This window comes from Balaenoptera physalus, assembly GCF_965194825.1.
Source record: "Balaenoptera physalus genome assembly, chromosome: 5".
In the NCBI taxonomy this organism is placed as follows: domain Eukaryota; kingdom Metazoa; phylum Chordata; class Mammalia; order Artiodactyla; family Balaenopteridae; genus Balaenoptera; species Balaenoptera physalus.
In genome coordinates this window covers 146,494,569-146,517,390 of record NC_138884.1, presented here as the reverse complement: position 1 = coordinate 146,517,390, position 22,822 = coordinate 146,494,569, and the positions used below count along the sequence as shown (strand labels likewise).

The following is a 22,822-nucleotide window of genomic DNA, read 5'->3' as shown; positions in this document are numbered from 1 at the left end:
TAAGCCTTGGACTCAACTGGTTACAGCATCAAGATTAGCCTTTTAAAATAACCAGGGGGTTTTAGAGGTATGTCTGGAATAAAGCACAGCAGGTCACCACGTGGCACCTATTAACAGACTGACGCGAACCAACACGAGGGACAGACAGCACAGCAACCATGAGGGCACCGGCTGAGGACCCCGCGGGGGAAGCACTGGGAGCTGGCGGCAGGCCTGGGTCTGAACCATCACCTCTAGATCATCACCACCAGCAGTGTGACCTTGGGCATGTCCCTTCACTCCTCCAAGCCTGCTTCCCCATCTATTAAGTGAGAATGAATTAACGTAAGACACATGGCCATAGCAGGTGCCCAAAAATGACAGGAAGTATTACTGTCATTATTTTGCTACAAAATTACTTTTCACAACATTTCCCGCCAAGAGCGGTGCTTAATAACGTTGCGGTGAAGAGTAGGTGAAAGTACAGAGCCCAGAACACTGCAGCTGGCTTCACACTCTGCCATTTATAACAAGCAACTTTTGGGGGGAGACGGGTGTTGTCTCACAATCTGGGACGAGATCTGTTCTATTTTGCCATTTTTAGTGGGTAAGAGTGGCCTGAACAGGTCTTACAAATGCTGGGGCTCCCAAAACGACAGTCTTGGTGACCAATGAGGCTGACCTCACAGTAAGAAGGACCCTCCGGAATCCTCTGAAGGGCTCCTCATACTTCAACTCTTTTATCTCCTTACCACAGTCTTTTTCCCATAAAGCATCCTCTAGGTTACCAGAAATGTTGGCATTTGGGACAGCAACTCAGAAGGCCTTTCTAATTGTCATGTTACTTACAAAACATGTAGAACACAGTTCATCTGTGGACTAGTGAATGAAATATGTTAAAACTGAACTGAGGGTTTTAACAAGCTTGGTTACTGTTGTGATCTGACCACCTTACTCGGACCCGGAGCAAACGGGGTACAGCCTGAGCTCCGTACAAAGGCTTCTTGCCCCCAGGATCACGGGCAATGAATGCCATTCAGGCCTCTAAGAGGGGTGCCTGGCCTGGACTGACCTCAGTCTGAACACAGGGTGCGATCCCCCTCTGGGTGGTAAGAATTAGGACGCGCTGGCTCGCTCTCTTACAGTCCCCCACTGTACCCATTAAAACTCAACCCTGTGAGGAAATTACATGGAATCACAGACAAAGAATGGCAGGGGGGAGGAAGGCGCAACACCGCGGCCACATGCAAGCTTCAGCTCGTTGGAACAGATGCGTGTAACACACACACATGCACACGGGCGCACCCACGCTGGGGCCTCCGGCCGGTGACGGACGAACAGACCCCCGGAGGGGCGCGGGCGGGGCCCCGGCCCCACTCACCATGAACGCCGCGGGGCTCAGAGGCGCGCGGCCGGCGGCTCCATGCCCGAGCGAGCGGGCGAACGAGCGAGCAACCGGGGCTCCGCGGCGGGACCTCGGGCGGCGGCTCCGGCGGCCGGGCGGGGGCGGCAGGCCGCTCAATCGCGCGCAGATGCCGCGCAGCCGATCCGCGGCTCGGTTTCGGTGCGTCAGGCCTGGCTCGCCGGGACCCTGGGCGCCGGGCGGGGCTGGGGGAGGACCCGGGCCCCCCAAATCCCGCTGGGGTCCCTCCTCTGGCCGCCCAGGTAGGGAAGGTCGCGCGGCGCCCTCCAGACACCGGACGTGCCCACGCAGGCGGGGAGTCCAGACGCGGGATGTCCGCCCGCGATACAAACCGGGCCTAAATGCTCGCGCTAAGCGAGTCAGGCTGCGTCCTCAGCACACACATACCACGCTGGAAAACGTACACTCCAAAAAGGAAGCGGTGACACGCCAAACATTCGCCAAAGCTCTGCTTTGTGAGATTTTTTTAAAATGACACACGTACATTACCAGAAGGAACTACATAAAAATAGTACCACTAGTAACCTCTGGGTAGTGGAGTGATTATGAGCCATTTTATTCTCTTCTGTATACTCTACTGCGGTTCAAATGTTTTCCACAGTAAGATCAGTGCAATCAAAGCGTCAGGGTGCACACAGCAACACATAATGATGGAAATCTGACTAGTGATTGCTTCTGGGGATTGACTGGGAAGGGGCAGAACGTATCCCCAGGGGGGTGACAGAAGTTTTTTTTTTTTAATTTATTTATTTTATTTATTTATTTTTGGCTGCATTGGGTCTTCGTTGCTGCATGTGGGCTTTCTCTACCTGTGGCAAGCAGAAGCTAGTCTTTGTTGTGGTGTGCGGGCTTCTCATTGCGGTGGCTTCTCTTGTTGCGGAGCACGGGCTCTAGGCGCGTGGGCTTCAGTAGTTGTGGCACGCAGGCTCAGTAGTTGTGGCTCACGGGCTCTAGAGCACAGGCTCAGTAGTTGTGGCTCGCAGGCTCTAGAGCACAGGCTCCGTAGTTGTGGCGCACGGGCTTAGCTGCTCTGCAGCACATGGGATCTTCCCGGAGCAGGGCTTGAACCCGTGTCCCCTGCATTGGCAGGTGGATTCTTAACCACTGTGCCACCAGGGAAGCCCAGAAGTATTATCTTGATAAGCATTCATCAAAACTAACTGAATAGTACACTTCGGATGACAGCATTCCACTGTTTGCAGATCATACCTCAATGTTTTTTTAAGTCTTTAAAATTTGCATAAGGTCAAAATTATTTCTGGTCAGCCCATAGGTCCAGTGTCCAAGTGCTGAACAAACTGGGTTTGAGACAACACAGACTCTTCTTCCGGAAGGAAACTCACAAGTCCCCAGACCATGGTACCACGCTTTCCCCAGCTGATTTTCTAGATAACAGCATTACCAAATTGCCACCAGAAACTTCTTCACTCAGAAGGAGCCTACAATGTCCATCAAGCTATAATCGAGAAGACAGACAATGACAAGAGATGGCGAGAATGTGGAGAATCTGAAATTTCATAAGTCACTGGTAGTTGCAGCCATTTTCGAAAACAATCTGGCAGTTTCTTACATAGTTCAATATACACCTACCACACTCCTAGGAACCTACCCAAGAGAAATAAAAAATACATCCACAAAAAGACTTGCATGCAAATGTTCACAGCAGCATTATTCATAAGAGCCCAACACCAAAAAAAATTCCAAAAACCCATTAAGTGAGGAATGGATAAACAGCACTGACACAACAATGAAAAGGGCACTGATACACGCTACCACATGGACACCACATGGACACCACATGGGTGAGCCTCAGGGACACTGTGCTGAGTGAAAAGATGCCAGAAGAAAGGTAATGTGCATGATTCCATTTATGTGAAATTTCTTTCTCTAGAGAGAAAGCAAATTAACGTTTGCTTGGAGCTGGAGGCGGAAGCAGAGATCCACTGCAGACAGGCATGAGGGGACTTTGTCGAGGGGTGAAAATATTCTAAAACCAGATTGCAGTGACAGTTGCATAGCTGCATAAGTTTATTAAAAGTCATGAACATGTACAATGAGTGAATTTTATGGTATAATAATTATACCACAATAAAGCCATTTTAAAAAAGTAATAGGAGGATAAAACTGGAGAGGCTGATTCTGGCTGGAATGATTAGGGAAAGCCTTGTTTAAAAAAAAAATTATTCAAAATTTGGAAATAAGACAAAAGCATGGGGGAGAGGTGCCTTTTCCATTTATACCTGGGCGTTTTTAATATGCCTGCCTGAGGTTTATTTAATTCTCTAGGAGAATGTGCCTGTGCTACTTACTACTCTATTAGAGCCCAGACACTGTGAAGTGACATATTAACTTGTGGATTTATGTCCAATAGAATAGATAACTCTGAAGATGATGTTTTCTTAAATCTAATGTAGCAATCTTATTCTAAGTTTTTTGGTTGTATGTCTATAAATACCTAGTTCCTCAAATGCCTTTGGAATCAATTTTACCATCTTACTGGTTCATTTAACTGATTCATTTAATGCATCTCCTCAATGTGTTAAATGAACCTTTAACCCATGATCATTCAAAAAAAAAAAAGGTAAATGTCATGAAAGAATGGTAGAGTAACTGTTTTCTATTGAGGGAATAAAGTGACAAATAACTAAAGGCAATACACAAACCTGATTGGAGGCTGGTTCATAAAGAACAGTTGGGTGTAACTAGAGAAAGCAGAACATGATCTGGTCACAAACATGGTCTGAACATGGTCATGGTCAGATGCTATCATGGAAATTAACTGATAATTTTCTTAAGCCTGATAATACCTTCATGGTTGTGTAGAGAGCTGAATGAATGCTGATGTATTTATGGATAAGATGTCATGATATCTGCAACTTACTTTCAAATGATTCCATTTTTTAAAACTAGAAAGAGGCACAATAAATGAATATGGCAAAATGTCAACAACTGTTCAATCTAAGTGGAGCATATATGGCTGTTCATCATTAAATTATTCCTTGAACCCTTCTCCAGGTTTGAAATTTTTCTTCACAAGGGGAATAAACCAGTAAGAAGGCTGATGACCAGTCCTTCAGATCTCATCTTAAATACACATCCCCACAGAAGCACTTCCTGCCCTCGCATGTAAACTACAGCAAGGCCCTGGTTCCTCTCTCTCCTAGCATCAGGTTCTGTTTTCTCATAGCACTTAATCACAACTTGTAATAACATGACTCTCTGATTAATATTTATTTCCCTCAAGAGACTGTGAAACCTCTGAGGGCGGGGCCTTGCTGTAGTCTTCTCCCCGCCGATTGCTAACAAAGTACACGGCACAGAGGAGACGCTCAGCATCACTGTTCCATCCTTCATTGCACCCGTCCAATAAGCACTTCTGGTGCTTGGCCTTAAGAATAAAGATGAACAAGGTCCCTGCCCTCGAGTCCCTCACAGACCAGCAAACAGACAATTACCACACTATACGGTGCTCGGTCCTATGACTGAGAGAAATCTGAGGGCTCCAGGAGCCCCAGGAGGCAGCTGCCCCGGCCTGAGGAGTTACTGGTGGCTTTCCAGAAATAATTCCTGCAACTGGAAGAGAGCTAGCATCCTTCTCACAGCGAGGTGTGGGTTCTCAGACCCTCCACGCCTCCTACCAACACCTAGTGCCACGCATGCTGTAGACATCAGCCAACCGGGGCCCACAGGCTCACTAAATTTAAATATGAGACAGACGCATTAAGCATGTGTTAAATACACACTAAGATGTGCTTCCAAAGCACACTGCTTATCTCCTTTGACAGGCTGTAACCTGCAGGTTACTTTACCAACAGTTTCTACCACATATTTCGGAACTGGGTACCGTTCATAAAGGTTTAACTATTATACCATGTGATGACAAGTTGACTTTTACTAAATTTTGAAACTTAAAGCAAAAATAAGACGTTAACAGAGCTTTTTTCTCTATCTCAATCTGGCATTAGATGTGACTTCTATCTTAATCCACCTGAAAAGAATTCTTCCTCCTGAAGTTTTTGAGTTAACCAGCGCTCATCCCCCGGCTTCCTGTATCTCCACCAGCACACTGGATTTACTTGCTTATCTGATTAACCTACAACATTGTTGTCTCTATCCTTTGAGATCAAGGAGGTAAGACTGGGTGAGCTGTTTGATGCAGCATCCTAAGAGACAGGCTGACAAACCCAACCTTGCTAGACCGGGTTTCACAGGATCAAAAGGTCACTGAAGGAACAACTTCAACCTGGGAGACTGGTTAGGTGAACCATGATACAGCTACACAAAGGCCATTACTTAGTGAGTAAAAACGAGATCATGGAAAAATATTTAATGATATGGGGAAATGTCTCTGTTGTCATAGAGATAAGAAGAAAGTCTACAAAGTGGTATGTTTTGAAATTTTGACATTCATCCATTTAACAAACCTGTATTAACCATTCACTAAAGCTAGGTACTATTCTGGGCCCTGGAGGTAAAGTGAGAACCAAACAAGGTCTGGTCCTAAGTTTCATGGGCTGTGCAGAAAATACCTGAGAGTTCTGTGACAGAGTGACAACTGATGGGGCGACGGTGGGTGGTTCTTCAGACGGGGTGGTCAGGGAAAACTTCTTAGAAGACACCACCTAGGAGGGACCATCTGAGCTAGGACCCGATGAGTCTCATTCAACCCTAACAATCCCATGAGGTAAGTACTGTGCTAGGCTGAGTGATGGCCCCCAAACATGCCCATGTCTTAATCCCTGGGACCTGTGACTGTTACCTTACATGGCACAAGGGACTTTGCAGATGGGATTACCGTTATGGACCTTGAGATGGGGAGATTATCCTTGATTATCTGGGTGGGCCCAAAATAAACACAAGTGTCCTTAAAAGATGGAAGCAGGGACTTCCCTGGTGGCGCAGTGGTTATGAATCCGCCTGCCAATGCAGGGGACACGGGTTCAAGCCCTGGTCCGGGAAGATCCCACATGCTGAGGAGCAACTAAGCCCATGCACCACAACTACTGAGCCTGTGCTCTAGAGCCCGCGAGCCACAACTACTGAAGCCCGCGAGCCACAACTACTGAAGCCCACGCGCCTAGAGCCCGTGCTCCGCAACAAGAGAAGCCACCGTGACGAGAAGCCCGCGCACCGCAACGAAGAGCAGCCCCCGCTCGCTGCAACTCAAGGAAGCCCATGAGCAGCAACGAAGACCCAGCAGAGCCAAAAATAAATAAATAAATTTATTTAAAAAAAAAAAAAGATGGAAGCAGAGGGAGATGTGACTACAGAAGGGGAAGGCAGTGTATTGATGGGAACAGAAATTCCTTGGCCACAAGCCAAGGAATGCCAGCAGCTTATAGAATCTGGAAAAGAAAGAACAGATTCTCTCCTGGAGCTTCTAAAAAGACCAGCCCTGCCAACACTTTGATTTTAATCTGGAAGACTCATTTCAGACTTCTGACCCCCAAACTATAGGAGAATAAATCTGAATTGTTTTAAGCCACCAAGTTTGTGGTAATTTATTACAGGAGCAACAGGAAACAAATATAGGTACTATCAGCATCATCTCCCCTACCTCCCTCTTTTCCCTAGATGCAGCAACTAAGGCTCTGAGTAACTTGCCCAGTTAAGTAACAGCTGGTCAGGTGCAGGGCGGGATTTAAACCCAGGCAGTCTGGCTCCAGAGCCTCTTTCTATCAACTCCCCTGATGCACTGCCTCTGAACTAGGATCCCAAAACAGTGTTCCCTTCGTGGCCCTAAGGCCATGTTAACTACCAGACACAGGCATAAGATCAAGGAACAAACGCAACACTTGCCTATTAATCAGGGATACCACGGAGTTTCCAGCACCAAAGAGAAGACTCTACCCAAAGTGCTTCCACACGCTGACAAGATGTTAAGTAATATTCTGAGTCCAACTTAGACAAGCAACTTAAAGGGGAGTTTAGAGGAAACTTAAAGGAAAGCAAGGTTAACAGCCTTGCTCTTCTCAAATCTGAGGTTTCTCCAAGTCTACGCGGGCGCTTGCCGATGACGCCTCCTCGCGAGGGCCAGCTGTGCTCCGGGACCTGCACCACGCACCACAGCCCAAGACAAGCCAGCCGGGCCTGGAAAAGACCCAAGAAGCGTCTCCCCTGCTGATCCAACAGTGTTTAGAGATTATCAAATACTTTAAAATCTCAACCTTCCATCGGGAATTAGAACAATGTGAAAAAAGCAGTTTTCTTTGGCTGTCAATATTTTCATATCAACACATTAAATTGCTGGGGGAAGGGCAAAAGCATCTGAAAGCTCCCAAGGGCCACCTCCCCAGGCCTTCCTAGGAAGCTGCCTCAATTCAGCTACTTCCATGAAACGTACTTTTCTGGTTCAGCTTATTCAACAGGCCACCCAGCTGCAGACACTATCGCCTGAGCCCAGAGTCAGTCAGAAAGTGGATTCAGAACATGGACGGTCGCCTCCCAATAGCCCCGGCCACGGCAACTTCAAGGTCAGTGCTGGGCAGGTCTCCTGAGAACCGATCGTGTACACACCAGACAGAAGCTGCACAACCCTCTCACAAACGTATGCATGTGAGTGAAATGTACACAAATGTAATCTGGCTCAGAGAAAGGCCTGGGAGGGTGGGCACTAAACGGTCAGAGACTACAACGCGGAAGGGGCTGTGGAGTCTCGGGTGAAGAGGGCTTTCCCGTTTGATTCTGCCCACCGCCATCATTTGGGTATTTTACAGGTATTTTTTCATGAACTATTTTTTATAATTTGAAAAAAAACAATTTTTAAGCCATTTCAGATGGAATCCAAGACTGATTTTGGCAACTGCAATTTCCAAAACACACTGAACACACCTGAGCAACAGCAAAGTTTTTGTTTTTATCCACTCAGAGGAGTAAAGATGTAGCCATGATGTAAGGCCAGAACGAGAGAAACCACTGATCTTTACTGAGCTCCCACTGGACACCAACCACTGCTCCGGAACACCCACACTTTGTCCTACTGAACCTCCATGAGCACAGGCAAGATGGGCATCATCTTTGCAGAGGAGGAGACCAAAGGTCAGAGAGGCAAAGTCAAGTCGGCGGCCTAAAGTCACACAGCTGACTACGAGTGACAGAATCAGGACACAGACAAGGGGCTCTGTGATCCCAAAGTTAGAGCCCTTCCCTGGCCCCCTGCCTTCCCAAGCCTGAGACCCCTGTGACCCCAGCACTGTTAGTGGTCCCAGTAAAGATCTGTCCATTTCCTGTTCTCTGAACTCCTATCTCTTCCTGGGAGCCACGGCGGTGAGACTGAAAGTGTGCTCTGAATACTGCCCTCTCAGACTGACGGGGAAGTGTCCCCATTCGGAAAAATAAGCAAACCTTAAGAAGCGCTATGCACTAGAATTTCAACTTGTATTATTAAAGGCATCTGAGGTAAGAGAGTTATACTCCTCAGATCAACTAACTGTTGCCACGACAACAGTGGGAGACAATCTATCCATAGAATAAAAACAAAGTTCAAATTAAATGACCACGCTGCCATTTCCCTTTCTTCTCTCTTCCCCTTTTCTTTCTCTTCCAGAAAGGCATCATGTAGAAATGTGATACATAATTAATTCGCTGCCTCTCTAAAATCCAAAATTAATAGCACTTAGACATTTTATGAGGTGATTTCCTGATAGGCTCACCCTCAACCGAAAGGCCCTGATCCTGTACCAGCGTGCCGTCTACCACCTTGACAAGCCAGAATTTCCAGAACAGCCTCAGCTTCCTACTCTGGATCACCACTCACTGGGTAAAGTTTCCCTCTTTGCCCTACCACTAGGAAGCTCAGTGTCAAATTTGCAGTGTGCCTCTATGAGCTACATGGGAATTTGTGAGCTGTAGTTTGGCATATCCATTAGGCTCTTGTTTCGTCTTGTGGTCCTTTGCCCAAATTCCTTAACACTTTTTTGTCTACCATTCTGCATACTTTTTAAAAACTTTTTTTAGAGTAGACGTGCACACAAAATAAAATCCAAAAGGTATAAAAGGGTAAACAGTGAAAGTAGGTCTCCCTCCTCCCCCAGTTCATTCGCCTCTCCAAAGCAATGCTATTATTATCAGTTTCCTAAGGGGCCTTCCTGATACAGTATCCGCACTTAGGAGCATATCCATGTATCTCATGCATACAGAGCACACTAATGGTTATTCAGCTTGCTTTTTTAAGGTATGCACTGTATTGCATTTAGGAATTTAACCAATTCCCTATTGCCAGGCATTTAGATGGCTTCCGGTCTTTTCTAATCAATCTTTTTTGTAATCTTCCAATCTTTTCGCAATCAATACCCTATAAAACCATCAGTTGCAGAAACTCATCTGTAAGATAAATTCCTAGAAGTGGAAATACTGGGTCAAAAGTACCCTAACTGAAAAAAAAAAAAAAAAAAAAAAAAAGTACCCTAACTGCTTGACTGATTGAGTCATTCATTCATGTTAGTTTTATTTTTTAAATTAACATATAGTTAGCTTTTTGGTGGGTAAGTTCTATGACTATTAAAACACGCTGTCTTGCAGCCATCAAGATACAGGACAGTTCCATCCTCCCCAAAACCTCGTCCATGCTCTCCCTTAGTACCCACTCCTGGCACTGCAGCTTTATCTCTTCAAGCACATCATATAAATGAAATCATACAGCACATATGTAACCTTTTGAGACTGGATTCCTACAGTCAGATAATACCTGTGAGATCTGCCCAAGATTGTTAAAATAGTGGATTACACTGATTGATTTTCAAATAATAAACCAGCTTTGCATTCCTGGATAAAGGCCACATTTAAATGTATTGCTGAATTCAATTTGCTGATAATGTGCTGAGGACTGTGTGTGTCTTCATAAGGGATACTGGCCTCCAATGTGCTTCTTTTGTACTGTCCTTGTCTGGTTTTGGTATCAGGGTAATACCGGCTTCATGTTATGAGTCACTCCTTCCTCCTCGAAAATTGGTGTTAGTTTTCTTCAAATATGCAGGAGAACTCATCAATGAAACCCCCTCTGGGCTTGGAGATTTCTTTCTGGGGAGGCTTTTAACTAAAATTTCCATTTCATTAATAATTACAGGACAGCTTGGGTTATCTATTGCATCCTGAGTGAGTTTTGGTGATTTGTGATTTTCAAGGAAATGGACCATTTCATCTAAGTTATCAAACTTACGTACATAGAGTTATTCATAACATTCTCTTATTATCCTTTTAATTTCTTCAGGGTCTATAGTAGTATCTCCTTTTTTCATCCCTCTTACTGATAATTTGGTTCTCCTCTCTTTTTGTCAGTTTTATTAGCATTTGATTTTGCTGATAATTTCCAAGAACCAGCTTTTGGTTTCATTGACTATTAATTTTTCTGCTTTCAATTTCAGTGATTTCTGTTCTTATGTGTATTATTTTCTTCCTTTTGCTTGCTTTGGGTTTATTTGCTATTTTTACAGTTTCTTAAGGTAGAAAATTAGATTGGACAACTTTTTCTTTTCTAATCTGACTGGTTTAATGCTATAAATTTCCTTCTAAGCACTGCATCCCACAAATTTTGATAGACTGTGTTTTTGTTCGGTTCAAAATATTTTCTCATTTTCTTTGTGACATCGTTATTGTTCCAAAACATATTTAGAAACATGTTACCTGTTTAATTTCCAAGTTTGGGGAGATGTTCTTGTTATCTTTCTGTCACTGTTTTAGTGTAATTTCATTGTGGTTAGAGAACGTATTTTGTGTAATTTTAATCCTTTCTGATATAGTTTCTTTTATAACGCAGGTTACGGTCTATCTTGGTGACCATCCACGTGTGCTTGAAAAGAATGTGTGTTGTGCTCTTGTTGGAGGGTGGAGCGTTCTCTAAATGTCCGTTAACTCATTGACGGTAGGTTCTTCTATGTCCTGGCTAATTCTGTCAATAGTTCTATCAATTACAAAGGGGTGCTGACACTTCAATTGTAACTATGGATTTGTCTACCTGTTTCAGATCTGTCGGGTTTTGTACCATGTATTTTTGCAGGTCTTTTATTAGGTACACACTCATTTAATAGCATTATGTCTTCACTGGTAACATCTCACCAGTAATTTTCTTTGCTCTTAAGTCTACTTTTTCTGATATTAATGCATCTACTCCATCTTCATTTTGACTAATGTTTTCATGGTAGTGTTATCTTTTTCCATCCTTTAATTTCAACTGCCTGCTTTATATTTGAAGTAAATTTCTTTTAGACAGCAATCTGTCAGGACTGAGCATTCAGACACACAATTGGTATGCTCACATCATTTACATTAAGTTAAATTATTGGTATATTTCAATTTGGGCCTACCATCTTATTTGTTTTCTATTTTTCCTTCCTCTATTTCCTCTTTCCTGTCTTGATTTCAGTTCTTGGAACTTTTGAGAATTCTATTGTAACATACTGTGTTTTTCACTCTCTCTTTGTGTAGTTTAGTGGTTGATCTGAGATTTACAATATATATTTTTCACAATCTAATTAGAATCAATATTTTAGCACTTCAAGTGGAATGTAGAAACTTTACCATCATATCCCCTCCTCCTTCGTGTTTTATTTGTAATACGTATTACATCCACATGTGCTGAAAACCCCATACAACATTATACTTTTTGCTGAAACCAAACATATTTAAAAGAACTCATTAAGAAAACAATGGTCTGCTGTATTCATCTGGACATTTACCATTTCTATTCCTCTTCCTTCGTAATGTTTCAAGTTTCCTTCTAGTATAATGTCCCTACTGTCTGGAAAACTTCCTTTAGTAATTTTTTTAGATCTGCTGGCAACAAATTCTCTCAGTTTTCCTTTATCTGAAAAGATCTTTATTTCACTTTCATTCCTGAAGGGCATTTTTGCTGGATATAGAATTTGGGGTTGATAGTTCTTTTCTTTCAGCACTTTAAAAATGCTGAAATCACTTCCTGCTGGCCTCCATGGTTTCTGATGGGAAAATCACAGTCAGCTTCCTTTTTCTTAATTTGTTAATATCTTATACATCTTTTACACGTTTATATAACTGAGAAGTATTACTAACTTATCTAAAGGAACCCATTCCCCATCTCCCAATAACGGACCACAAAGCCACAACCACCTCCTGCCAAGGCTACACCAGGAGCACCTCTTTAAAAAGATTTCATCCACACGACCTCACTGGAGCAGAGGCTCAAAATTTCCCAGCAAGTCACTACTGCTCAAACCTTACGGCACATCGGATTCACCCACAGAGCCTAAACAAAAACAAAACACCTGTCAGACTGGAAGCGAGGTATGAGAAAGAGAAGTCAAGAGCAATTCTAAAGTTTCAGACCTGAAAAAGAAGGCTAAGGCTGTCATTTACCAAAATGGGGAAAGCTGCAAAGGGAACAGGTCTGACAGAGTGGAAAAAGAAAATCAGAGTTGGGACTTCCCTGATGGCGCAGTGGTTAAGAATCCGCCTGCCAGTGCAGAGGACACTGGTTCGAGCCCTGGTCTGGGAAGATCCCACATGCCGCGGAGCAGCTAAGCCCGTGCACCACAACTACCGAGTCTGCGCTCTAGAGCCCGCGAGCCACAACTCCTGAGCCCGCGTGCTGCAACTGCTGAAGCCCTTGTGCCTAGAGCCCGTGCTCCGCAACAAGAGAAGCCACCGCAATGAGAAGCCCGCGCACCGCAACGAACAGTAGCCCCCGCTCGGCGCAACTAGAGAAAGCCCGTGCGCAGCACTGAAGACCCAACGCAGCCAAAAATAAATTAATTAAATAAATTAATTTTAAAAAAAAAAGAAAGAAAGAAAATCAGAGTTTAGCTTGGTGCTTGTTAACCACGAAATGTCTATCAGACGTCCACATGGAGCTGTCCAGTAGGCAGCTGGCTGCCTACGTCTGGAGTTCAGGGGTGAGGGCCTGGCTGGTGGTCAGCGTAGGCATGACATTTACAGCCTGAGTCCAGCGGAGATCTCCCAGAGGCGCCCACAGATGAGGAAGCGCTAGAGAGGCACCCTAATGTTCAGAGGGCTGGAAAGCTGAGGGCGCCCAGCAAAGGAAACTGAAAAAGGGGGAAGAGTGTGGTGACCTGGAAGCCACGGTAAGAAAGCCTCCCAAGCAGAGAAGTGGACCAGGGCTGAGGGAAATAACCGTTGGACCTAGCAACTGCAGGTCACCTGGAAACCAGTCTCAGAGAAATGTGCTCAGTGGTACAGAAGCGTCTCAGGATGGCTGCACTCTACTTTTCCTTCGCAACGTTTATCACAGCTACAATTATCTGTAGGGTTATTTGTTCAAATCTTTCTTTCCCCGACCCCTGGTAAGTTCCAGTGAAGGCAGGGGCCGAATGAGTCTTTGCCCTTCATTATAATAACCAGGATTGATCCACACAATGTCTCAAATTTGTGGAACCCGTGAAAGGACCATGGAATCCAAGAAAGAAGGTTCCTCTTCATTCACAAAACAAAGGACTGTACTTCTGAGACAGCACCGCCATCCGCGCCAAGCTGGCCAGAGCCCTGGTCCATACAAACCCAGCGACAGGAGACCTGAAGGCAGCTATCTTCAAATACATTCTCCCCAGATTTATTCTCAAGAGCTTCGCCAGTCCACCAGCAATTGCCAAAAGTGTACATGGCATACTTGGGCCCATTATTTAACCCGCTGTGGGCAGAGACGGCTATTTTCCTCCTAACAGCCAGCATTCCCTTCTCACACGGCAGTGGTTCTTAAATTTTGGTGTGCATTAGAACAAATGCCTGGAGCATTTGCTAAGACACAACTTGTTGTGCCCCAGCCCCAGAGTTTGTTTCAGTGTGTCTAGGGTGAGAGGCCTGAGAACTTGTGTTTCTAACAAATGCCCAGGTAATGATGATGTTAGCTTGGGGACCACAATTTGAGAACCACTGGTTTAGTGTGAGTCTCATAGTTATTCTTGGTCATTTTTGCTTCCCCTAGGAAAAATCATAATGCAAGCTGAGAGAAAATTACTTGCATTTCAAAATTTTTATGAAATCTGAAAAGTTAACTGAAAGTATCAATAACATTTCATCATTTCCTTAAAAATCGCAGCCAAAAAAGAAGGCCCAAGCCAAGAGAATGTGGCGCAGTTAGAGTGAAGTCAGCTGTGCCCACAGCGCCCTGGGCAAACCACATACAGCACCCAGTGCACTCCACGGGCCAATTTATTAACAAAAGGTCATGACAGCCACACCCCGAGTACTAACTCTGGGCCACACACTGTGCTAAACATTGGGCAAAAATACTTCACATACATTATCTGTTAATTTATAAATTAACAGGCCCATTCTGCAGATGAGGAAACAGAGAAGTCACTGGCCCAAGGTCATACGGACGAGAAGAGGGGACGCCGGAAATCAAACCCGAGCCTTCAAGTCCAAAGATCTTGGCTGGTGTTCGTACCTGAACCCTCGGCTCACCACGGGCTCCTTGAGACATGTCCACCCATCCGCTTTTGTGTTTCCAGTGCCCAGTACAAGACCTGGCCCCAAAATGGCGCAAGGTTTGCTGAACAAGCAAACTAAGGGATCTATGGAGGGCACAGGCTCACCCTCTCACACTGTGGTCCATTTCTCATTCACAGGAAACGAACAATGATACCAGCAAACACTTCCTAGCACTTGCGACATTCATAACTGCTTGGAGCACATGATGTATACTCACTCATTTAATCCTCACCACCTCGGAGGTAGGTACTATTATTCTCCTAATGTTAAACAGCAGGAAAATGAGGCTCAGAAGGGTTAAGGAACTTGCCCAAAGTCACACAGCCAAAGTGTAGCAGAGCGGGGATCCAAACGCAGTAAGTCTGACTCCAGAGTCCATGCTTTTAAATCACTACGTGATGCTACTTCTCTCAAGTACAAAAAACTTCCAAAGAGAAAGGGAAAAGGAATTAGAGTTTACTAAATATCTTAATTATGCTTTAGCTCTAACTAGAGTTATTGTCACCATTTGGGATCACAAGTCTGGACACTCGGACCCCAGTGATGGGCTCTCTAAAGTGGGGAGGGGAGGCTGTGTGAGCCGACACCTGTGACAGCAGCCAGCTCGAGCGTGGTGCCCAGGTGCTTCCTCCCAGGGGCAGGTCCCTGGCTCTGGATCCCTCTCAGGCCTTGCCAGCTTGGGGGAGGAGGGGACAGGGTGACAAATGAGAGGGCCAGAGATACAAAGCACGAGCAAACAGGACAGAGGCAGGATTGTATGACGCTGCAGGTACGATTACATCCTTTATTATTGATGGTTAGAGCCAGATGGTCCTCTTCTTTGCAGTACTGTGTTACTACATAATTAGCTGACCTAGTCATTTCAGTTCACAAAAATCCTTTAAGTCCAAGAATATAATCCATCTTCACCTTAAAAAAAACAGGGTACGACACGCATAACAAAGAAATTCAAACATGATGCAAGTGACATTAAGAGCCATGGGAAAATCTATTTAGCATAATGGTTACTTTTTTGAAAAGCGTAGATTTCTTTAAAAATTTTATAACAGCTTAGCTACTGAGTTTCCTAAGAAATGTATAGCTTAGCTCTGCATACAAACGCATCATATTTTAATTGTATGCTATTTTAACAAGCCTACACAATAAGTGATTCAAATTCAAAATGTAACAGTCTATAAAAATGAATTCCGACACTGACTTATTTTGTGAGCTTCCTAGGTCCAGAAAACTGCTATAAGGAACACTACACAACATTCAAAACATCTGTAATTTGACGAGGCATAAAAAATGAAATATGTGCAAAGCCAGCTTGTTGTCCAAGCCAGAGCCCCAGCACGTGCTCACACACTGCACCCCTGGACCTCACATGTTTATTCTCAGAGGGCCGCAATACTCTGCAGCCCCACTGCCACCACTGCACCGAGCCAGACCCCAATGTCTCCCACCTGGACTAGTCCAAGAGCCACACTCGCCAGGGGGACCTCCTCACTCCCTACATAAGTAAAACCCTTCAGGGGCTCCCCAGAGCCTCCAGGTTAGAGACAGGTTCCGAATGCATCACATCCCGCCCCACAGGCCCCATGGACAGCTCCTCTCACTGCTCCCTGGGTTCACGCTGCATGAGCCGCCCAGCACCTGCCCCTCCCTTCCTGCAGGGGCAGCGCAGCTGCAAGGGCCTGGCACCAGCTCTGCCGCTTACTAGCCGCACGAGTCAGCCTGGTCTCAGGGCTTCTTTGGTAAAATGAAGACAGTAACAGTGCCTTCCTCATAAGGTTGTTGCGAGTTTTAAATGAACTAGAAACCCACGTGCTGGCTCATTTATCGCCAGGACATAGTAATCACTCAGTACACGATCCCCATCACTATTAATTCTCTGTCACACCTTTAAACTCAGACTTCTGTGCCGCCTCGCCCATCAGGCCCGGCCTCCCTCCCCACGCACCTATGCTGCTCCCTGCGACACCTGCGCTGCAATCACTCCCTCACCAGAGGGGTGTTCTGGAGCATGGGTGCGGTGCCATCTCTCTAACTCCAGTGCTGGCACTTAGAAGTGTTTGCTGAACAACTGTCCGTGAATACAAAACTGAGGTTGGGGGGTAAGGCTGCTGCGGGGCAGTGTCACAGCACCGGGCAAGCACCGCACTGTTAGGATGGCTGGGACCCAGGGCCAAGCAGAAGATGCAGGTGGTAACAATCAGGGCTGCCGAGGCCGCTGACACCCCCGGCCTGGCTGAGTCTGTGCTCGAGACCCCTCCCTGTAAAGATGAGCACACGCCTCCAGCGGCTAGCATCACTCCCTCCACGGGGAGCGAAGTAGCCCAGCGGTGGTGAGATTGCACAGGCCTGGCCTGACCCTGAACCCCATCCTCTCCCCCCAAGACACGTGGGCAGCGTCGGCCCGCGAGGGGAAGAGGTCATACTGCAGCCTGGGTAACAGTGGCCCTAGGTTTCCTGGTCCAAGGAAGCATTGGAAGGATTAAGTCCTTCCCAAGAAACCCCTGGGATCAGAGAGGGAGACTTCTTTAACATCAAACACAATTAATAAAAGTTTGATAGTAAACACATTTGCAACTCTTATTGAAAAAAAAACTGATTAAATTTCATCAAGTTATAAATATCTAAAGCCCAGCTCTCTCAACTGAGCTTTCCTATGTGTGCATACAAGCTATAAGAAATGAAAAAGGTTAAAGTCATCCACATTCTGAAGACAGACTTAAATTTTAGGTACTTAGCATGCAAGTTAAAACAAAGCTTTCCAATTTCAAAGCCTCAATAATGGACATTTTTGCATGGTTCATAAATGTATGCTGCCCAGCATATTTCTGTGTTTTTGTATCTTGTATACCTTTTGTATTTTCTTTGACTCTTTCTGAGCATTCTCTCGGAGTGGTACTTTTCCAAATAACTTCCATCCCAAGTCATTTTGTTTGTCAAGTCTTGCATTTTGTTTTCTAGCAAGCAAATTCCTATAGGAAGAAAATAAAAGGGTTAGGGAATTGTTGGGTATTTACAGAAACACTAGGACAGCCGACTCCCTCTCTAATGAAAACAGGTAGACTTTCCTTTGAGAGAACAATGTGATGAATCACAAACTTTAATTCTGCAGATTTGATTTTCATGTAGACAAAGAATTATGAAGCAGGTGAAAAGACCTTGAACCACAATAAGTTTTTTGTTATTCAACAATAACATGTACAATTTCTATCATTTAGAGTAAGGAAATGTATTATAGCGTAACAAAGCATATCCAAAAAAGTGAGCTTTGAAGTCAGACCAAACTGAATTGAAACCCTGGCTCAATCACTCACTAGCTGTGTGACTCTGACCGGTATATTAACCTCTCTGAGGCTCAGTTTCCTTATGTCTAACAAGGGTCACTATATGAATTAAAATTACAGGTACATGATCAGTGCTCAAAGGATAACAGTTGTTTTAGTACTTAAACCTCTAGCTTAGTTTAAATTATCTATACGGTAAATCTATATTATCTATTTATAAAGAGTCTCCATGTATCATAAAAAGAAAGCCACTCATGAGATTATCACAAGGTCTTCTCTCCCAACAACATGTAAACAAACCCAGATAACATAAATAAATCCCAAATGGTACTACAAAATAAACTATGTTTTGGAATGCATTGTATTGGTGCATTCATTAAAAACAAATGGTTTCTAGGGCTCACTGCAAAGTATAAGATGAGCATGAAGCATCTTGTGTGCTAGAAAGAAGGTGCTCAAAGAAATATGGGGACAAGTTTAATGAAAACAGTACCCAGCTTGAAAAGGGCTCTCACTAGCTAAATCCGGAACAATGTAATCATCAAAATAAATAATGGGATTATAACCCATCAAATGAAAAAGAAATCCATGAGCCCAAGTGGATATGGATACAAACACACAAATAGAGGAGGAAGGAAAACTCTTAGAATGCCCCCTAATAAGTAGAGAAAGATTGATGGGGTTAGGAATTAATCAATGGATGCTAAAACTAGTAGGTGAAAGTTGGATGAGGAAAAGGAATTTTACATAGTTTGAAAGTACCTCCCACAAATTACTTGTAATTACAAAGGCAAAAATAGTTAACTTTACAGTCGAGAAACCTCGTTAGCCAAGTGATCAAAGCTGGCATCCCCAATGTCAGGACGGACAGAACATGTCAGCTGCTCTGATGTTGAGAACAACACACCATGTTGACAGTGGTTACCAAAAATGCATCACCTGAACGCAACCATGAGGAAGTGCAGACACACCCAAACTGAGGGACAGCCTGTGAAATAATGAACCTGACTCTAAAAATGTCAGTGTCACATGTGGACAGAAAAATAGTGCCTGTCGTTTCGGTAAACAAACAACGTTGCCTCCATCCAGCCATCAGCCACTGTAGCCATCTCAACGGGGCGCCCTGAGGGGATTCTGGATGGAGGAAAACCGGGATACTGGCCCTAGATAGTGAAGATGCATACCAAAGGGATAGTTTCAATCAGCCCAGACTCCTACATCTCCCCATACAATCGTTAACTTGAGATGTCTGTTTTTTGTGATTAGCAGTAATCTTTTGATGTTCAACTGCAGGGTTTTTTGTTTTGGCTTTTTTCAGCAAAAACTCCTATATATCCTGGCTCCTTGCTTATCTCTTTGGAACAGTCCCTCAGAGCTATCTGAGAGGCTGCCTTCCTGGGCTATAGTCCTCAGTAAGGCCACGAAATAAAACATAATTCTCAACTTTTAGGTTGTGCATTTTTTTTTTCAGTCGACAGAGAAAGGCTGAAGAATTGTTCCAGATTAAAAGGAGGCTGAAGAGACCTGACAATTAAATGCAGTAGGTGGCTCCTGTACCGCATCCTGGACCATGGGCCTAAAAAGGTATAAAGAAGACTATCGGGACAACGGACGCAATTTGAACATAGAGTATAGAGGAGAACAGCATTGGGTTAATATTAAATTTCCTGATCTTGATAACTGTACTACGGTTACAGAAGAGAATGCCCTTGTTCTTAGGAAACATACTGACATACTTAGGGGTAAAGGGGCATGATGCTGCCAAATGATTCTTCTAATGCTTCCTCAAAATTCTTATACACTTACATAGAATAGATGCCACACTCACAGAATGAATAAAACACTGGAGTAAAATGTAAATGGCTAGTGAATATGGGTAAAGGACATAAGGGAATTCCCTGTATTTTTCTTGCAAAGTCTCAGTAAATTTGAAATTATATTTAAAAAAAGTTATTATACAAAAACTTTCAAATAAGGTTTCTTTGTATTCTTCCTTGTTTTTCTGTTGTGGTTATAACAGAACCTATTTCAGAAATGGTTTCATACCCCAAGGCAATTTCTATTTACATTAGTAAGAAATGAAGTTTGAGGTGTCTCCAGGCCCAACCTGTTGAACATCTAAGATTCACCCAGCCGTGAAAGACTTACGCAATTAAAACCAAGCTAAAACCTCAGCCACCCAGAAAGGTTCTAAGAATTTGGGCATCCAGAGCCTGGATTCACTAAAGGCTAACATTTTGCTAAAGAGGAGTTGCCTCTGAGGAAGGGAACTGGGTGCAAGGGACAAAAGGTGAGGAAACCAAACGCACCCAGAAAGGGGAGGGGCCAGGAGTGAGAGGTACGCCTCCCAAAGGACCCTGACCTTGCTCTGGAGGGACGTGAGTTGCTGAGGGTCTAGAGGGGTAACAGTAGAGAACCGCTAAGAAGGGACTGGGTACGGGGAAACTTGAAGTCTGGGCTTTGTGATCTGGGAGGCTGAGTGTAAACGGTGGTGCTATTCGCTGAGACCCACCAGCAGGAGGTGAACCAGGAGGAACAGAAGCCTTGGTTTCTCCGCCCACTGGTAAGGCTACATAATTTCACACAAATGTAGTGCAGATAAAGTTTATCAAAAATCAAAGTTGTGGGACTTCCCTGGCGGTCCAGGGGTTATGACTCCGCGCTTCCAGTGCAGGGGGCGCGGGTTCGATCCCTGATTGGGGAACTAAGATCCCACATGCCGCATGGCGAAGCCAAGAAAATCAGAGTTGCAGAATTATTTTTAGCATAAGAGCTTAAGCTATACATAATAGGCCATGACTTTTGAAAGGTCTGTAAAAGGTATCTTTGGATGTATTATTTTTTGTGAAGTTGAAGTCACCACAAGTACCAGGAGCTCTGAGCAGAAAGGAATCCCTCCCTAGCTTCAGCTGTTGTGCCATCTGCAGCCCTGGTGCAGGCACAGGGAGCGGGGAAGCCCAGCCAGAAAACAGTTCCGGCCCCCCTGCTCCCCTTTCAGGTCGAGGGTCATGGGGAGCCTGGCATGGAGCTGGCTGCTGGGCCCAGGAGCCAGGTGGCCCCAAGGACCCGCCTCTGCCCATCACACGACCCAACCCCACTCCGGGGGCCAGGTGCAGTGAGAGAACACGGGCAGCGGGGCGAGCCGTCCCTTTGGCACCTGTGCTGCCTTCCTGACTGGGTCTCAGAGGAGCCCTCAGGGACGCCCGCAAGTGGCGAGGCTCCTCCCCAGTCCAGGAGGGCCCAGAGGGAAGACGCGTCTGTAGATCCCTCGGGAGGTCCCCACGTGAGCTGTGTGACCACAGCGTTAGCCCAAGCCTGGCCCTCAGATGCCTAAGAGCGCTCTCGTGCTGCTGGAGAAGGCAGTGGTCACAGCCGCCATCCCTGACACTTCACCAGGTGGCAGAACACGGGGGCTGTGTGACTGAAGCTTCCTTTAGCAAGTCCTCACTTACTGAACTCGGGTTACTCTGCAAAGCCTTCCCCGTCTGGCTGCCACCAGCCCAGCCCCCAGGCCTGGGCTCCCACACCAGCCGTTTCTAGAGCACTCACCAAGTTATTCCGTGTTTGTTGGAGGTACTCTGTCTGCTCCCCTCTCCACACACCTTTCCCCTGGGGTGGGGTGGCCCAGACAGCAGGGCAGGGTCATCTCTGCATCCCCAGCGCTCTATCCAGTATGTGTCTGCTGGCAAATGGAGCAGCCAGCATAGGCGTCTGCAGGGGACGTGAGGAGGCAGGGTGGGAGCCGCCCCAAGGCCAGCGGGGGCCACCTCCAAGGGTGGGGCACACGCGTGGGCACCCTCAAGGCAGGGCTCAAGGCAAGAGAGACATATCTGGAAAAATCAAAGCCCAGGACTGAGAATTACACAGAGGTGGCCTCTGAGCAGGGGTAGGAGTCCCCCTGGAAAGGAGGGGCAGCAGAAGGCGGGGGGCTGGGCGAGGTCGGGGCAGGGGGTGGCAGAGGAGAGCACCACAGCTGGCTCCTGGGGGAGGCAGCCAGCGGGGGGTGACGGCTCCAGGGGAGCGCCTGAGCACCGTGCCAAGGAGGCGATGAGAGCCAGGCATCCCAGTGAAGGGCCCTTCGATGCGAGGGCTAAAATCCTTCGCCGTAAGGAGAGCAAGCACTTCCGCTATTGGCCACATTAGGGACTTAAGCTGATGGCCTCAATTCGGTCCCTGAAGGGCAAAAACAACACAGAAGTGGAGGAGACGCTTACCTGCACCTGAAGGGAATCAGACCACCAAGGGCTAATAAAGAAACCGTGCCGTTCCTGGATACATCCCCTGTCTCCAGTCCACAGGGCACAATGACAATCTTACCAAAACTGTCCACATGGAGGTTCCCTGAGAGCCACCCACGACTCCAGATGATGAATCCTGCCCCGCCTACCTGCACACATGCGGACACAAGCACACCATGATGGCACCCCTCACCCCGCCTACCTACACCCCCCCCCCCCACACACACACACGCGCGCGTGCAAGAGGGCATGGCTTAACTCCTCACTAGCCCCCTTCTTCCAAGGGGCCACTCAAATCCACTCAAATCTACCCTCCCCACAGCCGGCAGGGGAAGCACCTGGAGACTCTTCCGAAGACAGAGGACAAGCATGTCTCCCAAGAGGCTGACCGTGGCGTCAGGCCTCCACCAGCCCTGCCCCAGAAGCACCCCCTACAGGCAGGGGACCAGAGTGGAGGTGCCCCTCAACAACCCGCCAGGCCTCAT

At 46.0% G+C, this 22,822-nt stretch overlaps 2 protein-coding genes across 3 annotated transcripts in view; one reads left to right on the top strand and one right to left on the bottom strand.

Annotated features, from left to right (window-relative positions):
- TBC1D14 (TBC1 domain family member 14) overlaps window positions 1–22,822 on the bottom strand; it is an 89,035-nt gene that overhangs the window by 37,295 nt on the left and 28,918 nt on the right. For both annotated transcript variants that reach the window (XM_082462223.1, XM_082462224.1), the window contains exon 2: window positions 17,667–17,787. In XM_082462223.1, the coding sequence (XP_082318349.1) occupies window positions 17,667–17,787 (121 nt within the window). The remainder of the gene's footprint in view (window positions 1–17,666; window positions 17,788–22,822) is intronic.
- LOC309660991 (uncharacterized protein) lies at window positions 1,362–21,627 on the top strand (the record flags this gene model as incomplete). Its single annotated transcript, XM_082462214.1, has 7 exons — window positions 1,362–1,644; window positions 2,669–2,761; window positions 5,368–5,533; window positions 7,759–7,957; window positions 8,271–9,161; window positions 11,140–15,063; window positions 19,571–21,627. 5 exons carry the CDS (start codon window positions 1,362–1,364, stop codon window positions 8,295–8,297), a joined length of 768 nt encoding a protein of 255 aa, XP_082318340.1. The 3' UTR covers window positions 8,298–9,161; window positions 11,140–15,063; window positions 19,571–21,627.